This window comes from Ipomoea triloba, chromosome 13 (genome assembly GCF_003576645.1).
Source record: "Ipomoea triloba cultivar NCNSP0323 chromosome 13, ASM357664v1".
In the NCBI taxonomy this organism is placed as follows: domain Eukaryota; kingdom Viridiplantae; phylum Streptophyta; class Magnoliopsida; order Solanales; family Convolvulaceae; genus Ipomoea; species Ipomoea triloba.
This window is the reverse complement of record NC_044928.1, coordinates 29,039,119-29,049,831: the sequence shown is the minus strand read 5'-3', so window position 1 is coordinate 29,049,831 and position 10,713 is coordinate 29,039,119. Positions and strand designations below refer to the sequence as shown.

General features: G+C 33.0%; 1 protein-coding gene and 1 long non-coding RNA gene across 2 annotated transcripts; one reads left to right on the top strand and one right to left on the bottom strand.

The window, feature by feature from the left end:
• Positions 1-2,671: 2,671 nt before the first annotated feature.
• LOC116003005 (S-adenosylmethionine decarboxylase proenzyme 4) lies at positions 2,672-4,284 on the top strand. The gene has a single exon (XM_031243188.1). It carries the CDS (start codon positions 2,727-2,729, stop codon positions 3,750-3,752), a length of 1,026 nt encoding a protein of 341 aa, XP_031099048.1. The 5' UTR covers positions 2,672-2,726; the 3' UTR covers positions 3,753-4,284.
• Positions 4,285-9,169: 4,885 nt separating this feature from the next.
• LOC116003006 lies at positions 9,170-10,405 on the bottom strand. Its single transcript, XR_004094586.1, has 3 exons — positions 9,870-10,405; positions 9,446-9,507; positions 9,170-9,225 (listed from the first exon to the last, which is right to left on the bottom strand). It is a non-coding gene; the product is annotated as an uncharacterized LOC116003006 (long non-coding RNA).
• Positions 10,406-10,713: the final 308 nt, after the last annotated feature.

Below are 10,713 nucleotides of genomic sequence, written 5' to 3'. Positions count from 1 at the left end.
TATTAACGAAGTTTATCCCGTGCGTCTATAATATTACACATGATAATATTGTCATGTAGTTAGAGGGAGGTTAAATTTTCATATATGTGTGTGTTTTTAACGCTACATTCTTCTCTTGATATCGATCATCTCCTTACGTACCAATACTTGATTAGTTCTTTTTATATTTAAATTAATAATTAATTTCTTTTTAACGCTGGGTAAGATCAGCCAGTAAATAAAAGAATTTTATTGATACGCCGGGTATTAGAAGGGTAAAATAGCATTATTCCTTGTTTATTTGTTTACACTTGATTGAAGTTGTGGGAATGATAATTGAAATAAATCATGATCAATTTTTACCAAAAAAGTTGTTACCAAGTTAGCTAAAATATTTACCTTGTATGTATATATCTCTAACCCACTCTATAGAAAGAAAATAAGACAATAATAATTACTCCTTAATAAGTTTAATTTTTAGTGCTACTTATATGGAATAAATTTTGTGTGTATATGTATCCCTACAAGCTAAGATAAGGATGGAGTTTTGGGGGGTAGGGGGTAGGGGGGGGGGGGGGGGGGATAGAAGTTTGGTGGTAGGCGTGCAAGGAGAGATGGCATGGAATAGGTCATGTGGGATATGTATGTGGTCACATTTTGGAGTGTGGCAGCCTCCATAAGATTGTGTGTGAAGCATACTAATATAATCAATCATTTCCTTTCTTCTCAACAAAACAAAAAAAAACAATAAATTCAATGTGATATTGTTAATTAAAAGTGTTATTGTTTCATTAAAACATGGTAAACATTAAGCTCAACAAATTATCGAGAGTTTAATTCAATATAGTGTCCGTATTGCGAGAGCACTGTTCCACGTACACCCCTAACCCATTTTAACTGTGAACATCGGAGTTCATTCTGGTACCCTCTAACATGTGTAACTACCCCTACTAGTGTTTTATTTATTTATCTATAACTATATGTGTACGTGCTCATCATCCTGTTGATTTGTAACCATACATTGAGACTATTTATGTTCATGTCACCCGTACTAGTTTTTATTACTTGACAATTGACAGGATGGATTTACATGTATTATAGTCCGTAATAATTAACCATCACTAAAACTTTAATATATACAAAACATTTAATTTAATGCATGGATGTCAAGATGATATTAAATCTTGCAAACTCCATTAAGCTTTAATCAAAGGTTTGTATGGGTTGAATTAAATTATAATATGGTTTAATTATGAGTTAATTCCATTTTTGGTCATAGATTTATAGGTGTCATTCCACTTTTAGTTCTTTTTTTTTTCTTCAAAACATCCACTTTTGGTCCTAGTATAATTGTGGCATGACCATTTTTGGTCCTCCATCAACAAAACAGTTTAAATTTCGTCTAAAACAAGAGCATTTCAGTCTTCAATTTTGATTTTGTTTCAATAAATAAACATAAAAAATATAGCGGGTCAACCTACTTTGTATAAAAAGGATCAAAATGTCATTGTATTTAACGGCATTTCAATGATTTTCTTGACGAAGGACCAAAAATGGTCATGCCACAATAATACTAGGACTAAAAGTTGATGTTTTTTAAAAAAAGTACTAAAAGTGGAATGCCACCTATAAATCTAGGCCCAAAAATGGAATTAACTCATTAATTAATTAAGCATATACATATAGATGTAGCTTAGTCACTTGAGTACATCTAAATGTATAGGCCGGGAAGTATAATTACGTAGATAAATAAGCTTGCCTGCTTGCATGCCTCCACGTAACAACAACCTATAATAATTGTTGTCATGCATTCGAGCATCTTGTTTATAATTATGTCTCTGCTTTCCCAAGCTACCATGTACATTACTATAGTACTTTGGTCTCATTCATCCATTCTTGGGAGAAGAACAAGAAGTAGCATGGGAATGAATGTATTAGGATTCATGTTGTTGTCTAAAGAAAGATCTCCCACATATTTTGTTTTTTAAATAAAAGAAAGAAAAGAAAAGAAAAGTAAACGGCCATCATCTTGTATTCATTATGCCTGCAATCACTGTTCTAATTGGTTGCCTCACAAGCATGCAACCCCCCACCCCCATATCTTCCGGCCATATATATCTCTAACTTTTTAAGTATTCCAGGTTAAATTAGACTAATTTTAAATCTCTACAACCACCCTAACCTGCCTAAGAGCATTAGAAAAGGTAAAGTGAGTGTTTGATAAATACTTATTAGTTCATTGGATTAGTAAATTTGACTAGTTGATAGCATTAGTTGATTATAGAAAGATGTTTGATAAATTAATGGTTAATTAGCTTATTACATGTAAAATGAATTTTTCAAAAAGCTGGTAAAAAACCACTCTGAGTAGCTTTTTGAATTTTAACATTTTAAAGCAATAAGTTTGTTACAAAAAGCTAATTAGTTGATAAGTCATAATCAAACTTTAAGAGTCGTCAAATAAGTTAAAATTAACTGATGAGCTCCTAAGATAATTATGTTACCATGCAAAATTCCCTCATCAGTCAATAAAATATAGTGATTAGTCGAATTGAACCAACACAGCTAGCTCTAGCTCCATGGGGCCATATCTCCATTTTCTTCCCCTATAAATACCCAGTTTCCCTGTTCCAGTTTTGACACCTCCTCTCATCTCCTTTCCCACCACAACCTAGTACCACACAAACCCAACCTTAAAATCCCTCAAAAACACTTTCTTCATTTCACATTTCCCCACGTTGTCATCAATGGCCGTTTCCGGGTTCGAAGGATTCGAAAAGAGGCTGGAGCTCCACTTCTCCGGCGACGATCCGGCCACCGCAATGGCCGGCCTCCGCCTGCTCGATTTCGAATCCTTGGAGGCGGTTTTGCACGCCGTGCAATGCACCGTCGTCGCCGCCGTGGGCAACCGGTTTTTCGATTCCTATGTTTTGTCGGAGTCTAGTTTGTTTGTGTACCCCAGCAAGATCATTATCAAGACGTGTGGGACCACCCAGCTGCTGAAATCCGTCCGTCCGATGATCCAGCTGGCCGGAAACATCGGGCTGAGGTTGTCGGAGTGTAGATATACACGTGGCAACTTTATTTTCCCCAAAGCTCAGCCTTTTCCCCATTCGAGCTTCCAAGAAGAGGTTTTTTACTTGGAAGAGGAATTGCCCGGAAATCTCTGTTATAGAAAAGCTTCGATTATGCCGTCGAAAATTAGTTCTCATTCTTGGCACGTGTTCTCCGCACGTGATCACCCTCCCGCCATCTTGAACGGCCAGGATGATGGTTTATACACCGTTGAAATTTGTATGACGGAGCTCGACCCGGTTCTGGCCCGGAAGTTTTTTTCCGAACCGGACACGTTGGGGAAAGACATGACGGACGCTACCGGGATCCGTTACATAAACCCTAACGCCGTCGCCGTTTGTGACTTCGCGTTCCACCCTTGCGGCTACTCCATGAACGGCGTTGATGGCGACCGTTACTCCACCATCCACGTCACCCCCGAAGACGGCTTCAGCTACGCCAGCTACGAGTGTGTCGGCGGCTCCGGCAACGCCGCCGATGACCTCCACCGGGTCCTCACCAAGGTGGTGCAAGTTTTCCGGCCGGGGAAGATGTGCGTGGCGCTCACGTGCAACGGGAACAATGCCGGCGCGTGGAAGAGAGTCGCCGCCAAAGCCGTCGAGGCGCTCGGGATGAAATGCCGGAGTTGCGCCGTGGATGAGTTCCCGGCGACGGCCGGGACTGTCACGTTCCAAACTTTCACTCCTCGCCGGAAATGAGTGGCCGACGGTGACAAATTATACTCTGGATCGTGATCTATATTATAATGTGGACTACTGATAAACGTTCATTTTTAATATACTGAATGTTCATTTTTTGTGTACTGAACGTTCAATACACATAAAATTAATCTGAAAAAATGAACATATTAAAGTGAATATTCAGTATATTAAAATCACGTTATTTCAGTGGTTCATCTTATAAGATAGATCATGATTCGTATGATTCGTGATATAATGAGTTGCGGAGCAAAACAAAGGGTGCAGTGGGGTTTTAGGGTATTTTCTTTTCCTTTTTTATTTCTTCTATTAGAATTAAAAACCCTTTTTTTCTTCATTTTTTTGGGTTAATTAGAGGGGATTAATTAATGTTATTATACGTAGCAGTGGAAATGCTATGCATGCATGCATGATAATGTGATGAACAATACATATAAATGTGGGGAACATCATGATAATGCATCCCACATAGGTTTGTCACGCCTACGTACAATTTTTGAGGTTGCCTATATTTTGTTGATTATTATATTTATTTGTAGTGGTTGGAGAACACTCAAAAACACATGTATTCATGGAGTCAACTTTATTTTCCATCTTTAGCACACTCCAATAAGGTTATGTTTTGTCTTCTTTTGGCTCATATTTAACTCCCACTTTTATTTCCATGGAATAATAAAATCCACTTTGTGAGTTTAGACCATATCGATGTAATTTGTAGGTAAGTTAAAGTTATATTTCAGCATCATTACTTTTAATATGGGAGTTTCAATATATGATCAAATAAGTAAAAATGAAGGTGAAGGATTAACCAAACTAATTCAATTGCTCATAATATACACTAGCTAAGAGAGTAAAGAATTTTTATTTTATTTTATTTTTGGGATAAGGAAGGAAATTCATAGTCACGACTCAATCAATAGTGTTCGCTCTTATACGATGACCCACATACTATAAAAGGTGAAACGCAATAGAAATCACCTATGCGATATATTCAACATAGAACGTATTGACAATAATCAAAATTTTATAATTCTAATATGAAAATTAGGTTTCCTTATTCCGCCAACTATTTCAGGACAAGATTAAGAGAGCTTTTGAAATTTGAAGTGGAATGGCAGCAATGCGGCAAATTATGCTATGGACCCGGGTCCACATTGCAATGTGGATCCAGGTCTATGTTCACAATTTTAGAATGTTATGTTCATAATTTTAGAATTCTATGTTTACAATTTTATGTTCACGATTTTAGAACTTTATATTCACAATTTTAGATCTTAATATACACAATTACATTACTCAATATTCACAATTTTTGAACTATATATTCAAAATTTTGTTATATAGATTCAAAAATTGTGTTATACTGTTGACTATAGGATTATGAAATTGTGAATATAGAGTTATGAAATTGTGAATATAGAGTTCTGTAATTGTGAACATAGAATTCTAAAATTGTAAATATAAAATTTTAAAATTATGAATATAAACTCAAGTCCACATTGTAAGGTGAACCCGCCTCCCTGGCATAACAACCGCAGCAATGTCAGTAAATAAGATGTTGATAACTTGATATGGGCCAATATGTTGCTAATATTAGAAATTATAGATTTATAGGCCAATTTTGACTAGTCTAATTTATGCATGCCCACACTAAGTGGGCTGGTTTTAGCCCCTGTTTTGAATGAATATAATAATTCTATTTTCATTCTAATTTTACCTAATAATATTTATCTCTTAACGTGATTATATATATATATATATATATATATATATATATATATATATATATATATATATAGGGTCATAATCAGGTGTGGTCGTGCCTTCCTGTACGGTCGGTGCGGTTTACACCACTCAATGTTAAGAAATGCACCATACAAATATGCACTATTAGGTACACATCACTACGTATGAAAAAAATACACCACACAGTGTTAAAAAATGCACAATTAGAAACAAGGGGGTTATGAGGTGCTTTTATGCAATTTCATTGTGGTGCATTTGTTAACATTGAGTGATGTATTTCTTAATATTGAGTGGTGTAAATCGCACGGCAGCACGGGAAGGCGCGGCCACATTTGAACAGATTTATATATATATATTCTTGTTAATCAAATATAAAAGTAACTAATGAATTAAATACTCTTACATATATAATTGAAAATTAGGAGGTGGAATCAGGAAAAAATTTTAGCATGAGCAACTCAATTGGTCACATAGGTGAAGTTTGGAAAGAAAAACCAGGGATCAAGTCTCACCAATGACTTGAGGGTGTGGGAGCAATCTCTCAAAATTCAACATTTTGGGAAGAAAGACAAGATTGCTGAGTTACTCTAAGGGAGCGTTTGGTTTGGGTTATATAGTATAACTTGGGTTACATTGGGTTGGTTATCTAGCATTTCTATGTTTGGTTGGAGTTATATAACATTCCCTTGGAATCAAACATTGCCTCCACATCACACTTTTTCTTGTTTTTGAGGGAATGTGATTCCCTTGCTCATCTTAGGTAATGTTAGATTTCCTTGCCATTTTACATTCTTTGCCCTTAACATACATCAAGGTGAAAGCTTGATTTTTGAACTTTATTTTATTTATTTTATTTTTATGAAAGAGGACTAGATATGGGAAAACATAAATTTGAAAAAGAAAGAACATTATATTGTAGTAGTTTGACACATGTTCATGTTTGCAAGGTGATTTGCAATATGAGAGTATTAAGGTAAAATAACCATTATAACATAAACAATAAATTCAACCAAACATGCATGTTTATATTATATAGCCTAATTTTTACCAAAGACAGTAATCTAACATTCCCAGTAATCTAACATTCCCAGCAATCTAACATTCCCTAACGTAATCTAACATTCCGTGAACCAAACGACCCCTAAGGGTGTGTTTGGTAACCTGTAAAATGACTTCCAGAAAATGTTTTCCGAGTTTTCTGTGTTTGGCAACGTTCGGAAAATGTGGTCAACGGAAAATGTTTTCCGTTGACTAAGGAAAATCAGTTCATTTTTCCGGAAAATGACTTACGGAATTTTATTTCGTAAGTCATTTTACGGAATCACCAGAATAGCTGTTTTGCATGTTTTCGACCAAAACCAAGCCATATCACCCATGACCATGGACCAAGGAGGTGGGGAAACTGCCAGAAACCTTTGCTACATTTTTTTAAAATTGTTTTTATTTTTTTATTTTTTATTTTTTTATAAATTCTATTTTTTTTAATTAAATACCATTATTTTAATAACTATTATAATTTTTTTATATTTTAAATAAAAAAATTATAATGTTTAATTATACAATTCTATCCATTTTCCAGAAAATGAACCAAACACACAAAGATAGTTTTCCATAACACATCCAAACACTGGAAATTAAACTGTTTTCCGGAAAATGACTCATTTTCCAGAAAACATTTCCAGAAGTCATTTTCCTTTTTTCCAAACGGACCCTAAGTCATTGAGATTTAGGATTCAAGCTTTTGGGAAGAAAGACAATTCATACTAGTTAGCAAAATGTCAGTCATAATAATCAAGTTAAATTATTAAATTAAATAAATTTGGATTTATAATTCTTATTTATATAGATGTTTAATCTTGGGATATATTGATAGTATAATAATTTTAATGTTGTAACAATCGTTTAAATGATTTTCTTTTAAAGATCCATTAAAAATCAAAAACTTCTAAACAAAAGACTATTAATTATTAAAATCTTGGAGCTAGCGGTTGAAGCCTTAAGGAATGATAGCTATTGATATATAATTGATACTAGTATTATACCCGTGCGATTGCACGAACTAAATATTAGATATATTGTTGTTGTGTTATAGTGAGATATATATTATTATAATTACTTCAAGTTCTTTATGATAGACCTAATTTAAATATAATAAATATATACATGAATTTAAAATTAAATTAAAAACCAAAACTTATTATTATTAATTAATAAAATATAAATTGAACATTACACATTATTAAAAATTTCATGGTAAACAACGTTAGTACCTAAAGTACGTACTAACAGTATTTGAGTCACTGCATATTAATATTTTCAATCCAATTGGATTACTAATGGTACAATTGACCCTAATATGCTATCCGCGTGAATATTAGACAATTTAATAATATTACTATTAATTCAAAATTGTACAACTTAATATAAGCATAAATTCAATTCATGTATTACAAATACATTAAAATATACTCGATATAAATATTACAAAAAGCCTAAACATTAAAACTAAAATTTACAAATTGTAGTTACAAATTGCTAAAAACTTCTTTGTAGACAACATTAGTCCGGGACCCTTACCATTGCTAACTCTAGATAGAACCACGTACTATTGTCCATGTATAAAAATGATTTTTTTTTTCTTTCAAAAAATTGAGATTTCTCAACTCCATTGCAATGACTTTAGTTTATTGTGTAGAAATTTGATTAGCGGACAATATAACTAAATTTTTTACAGAAGTCAAAGGTCCTGTTTGGTAAATGGTTGTTAGCTGATTGGATTGGCTGTTTAGGTTAGAATGTATGATTTGTTGATAACATTTGTTGATTGTAGAAAGTTGTTTGATAAATTAGCTGTTAGCTGATAGCTGTTTGGTATAATTTCTTTTCTCAAAAAGCTAATTGAAAAGGCTGCTTTGAGTAGCACTTTGAATTTTAGCATTTTAAAGTTACAAAAAGCTTATTATTTACCAACTAATAGTGATCATAGCCAATCAATAGTCTAAGTCCAAATGCATTGTATGGCATGTACTTTAGGCATTTTCAAAAATTCTTTCTGGTAATACATTTCAATTGGTTGATGACTGCTTATTTTTGTTTTATAAATGTTACTAAAATATATTCTGAAATATGCTGAAATACTACCTAAAACTTAATTAAAATTACATACATTGAAACTGAATCCATCCTTAACTGTAATTACACATCATACACTCCAACATCTTTACTTGATCCAATTTATGTAGAAAGGAATGGTGATATAACCACATTGGTTTTCCTAAAAATAAAACCATGGATTAGTATGCTTGAATTCCTCATTCCTAATTGATAACCATTGAATAGTATACTGGAATTCCTCATTCCTAATTAATGTACACACTATACTTGTAGTTACAAAACAACATTTTATATAAGAATTAGTAGCTGATTTAATATGCCTGTTTGAAACAGAATTTATTTCTTCTTGAAAAGGAAAAATACATATCTCTATACAGACAATTTTATTTCTCTAAACATTTCCTGTAGTTTTTGAAGTAAACATTCTTTTTATTGTGTTATAGTTAGAATTCTTAAATAAGATAATGATATTTGCAAATAATATGATAAAAGGATAAAAACTGTATATAGCATAGAATAATTGGATCAGCTAAATCATTTATTAACATAGTTGCACTGCAGATGCTTAAGCTGCAATAGTTGAACTGTTTAATGCATCACCTGCAGATGCTTCCTAATTGTTTTTCAAATATATATAAAAAACAAACCTTAAGATCAGTCATGTTTAAGTAAACAAAAACAAATAGTATTCTATAGAAAAGAACAATAGATAGACACTGTGTTTTCATCCTTTAAAATTCGCATGACAGTAAAAGGTGCATACTAATAATTATTGCTTCTTTCATACTTTCATACTAAACAAAATAAACTAAACTAACATTCAATGTCCTTACTATTGCTGCTTTCATGTTTTTGCCCGTAGCTTGAAAAACTGCATTACTTAAACTCTCTGTACCTGTATTTGACTAAACTAAATAAATATTCATATTTCAATCCAAGAATGCTCTAGTATATCTATTTATATGCAATCAAAACAAATAAAAAATAAGAGGATATTTTTAGTCAACTATTATTATTGAGTACAATACCAAAAAAAACTGCAGTACGTACAAACTACAAAAGAGATAATTGGATGTTCATATCTGCAACACAACTTAAATCACTGCATGTCTACAAATCTGTCTTCATATTTACTGCAACACAGCTTCAATCTCTTCTAAGTGGTTGACATTCTAAAATGATTCTTGTTCTAATTTGAGCTTATGTTCTTTTCTCAATGGAAATGACTAAGATATAAGGACAATCCACAATCTCTACCTGTAGAAGGTGGTTTCTTCATGTCTGACTCCTTTTTGTCTATCTCTTTCCATGATTATTCTCTTTTGTTGTTGTTTTGTTTTTTTTGCATGCATAATGGTTTGAGCCTTCTCCACATTCGATCGTCTCCCGCCTCATCCGGCGCCGCCGCCATGAAAATACAGGAGGTTCTTCTACGGCTGAGCCATTTTTTCCGTTGATGATGATTTGTAATTTTATACGAAACAAATTGCTGCAGTTTGGGCTCAAATGGATTTGATCTCGGGTGTTTTATAGGAAAAAAAGTCTTGAGGCTTTTCGAATATCGAATAGGCTTTCATCGGAAAGCCAAAGATACACTGTCTATTTCGGATATCGAATAGACTTTCATCGGAAAGCCAAAGATTTAATTAAAATGATAATCCCAAGAGGCACAATAAATAACAAAAGCATAGAGAAGTTGGCAGTCGAACAACCACATCCCTTTTACTACGGGTTTCATTCTAAGTCGAACAACCATATGCATTCCTAATCCTCCCTATCCCTAAACGGCAGCGTTTTGAACTGAGCGGGAACTATGCCAAAAATGCATTTACTGCACTTGCTAGGGCTTTTTTATATTAGAAGATATGTAATGGATAAGTATGATGCAAAATCTTAAAATAATAAATGAAGTGGTTCATAATTTTATAAACACTATAGAATGCGATAATATTTTGTCCATATTTATATTATATTGTCAACAAGGTAGGATGTCAAATCATTTCTACTTAGAGCTATAATAATGTGTCTACCTAATCTATACATTTGGGATAATAATTACGATTTCTCTCATAAAAAAATTTACGGAGTTTTTTTTGGTTAA

Coding starts and splice junctions, on each gene's coding strand:
- LOC116003005 (XM_031243188.1), top strand. CDS start 2,727: ATGGCCGTTTCCGGGTTCGAAGGATTCGAAAAGAGGCTGGAGCTCCAC.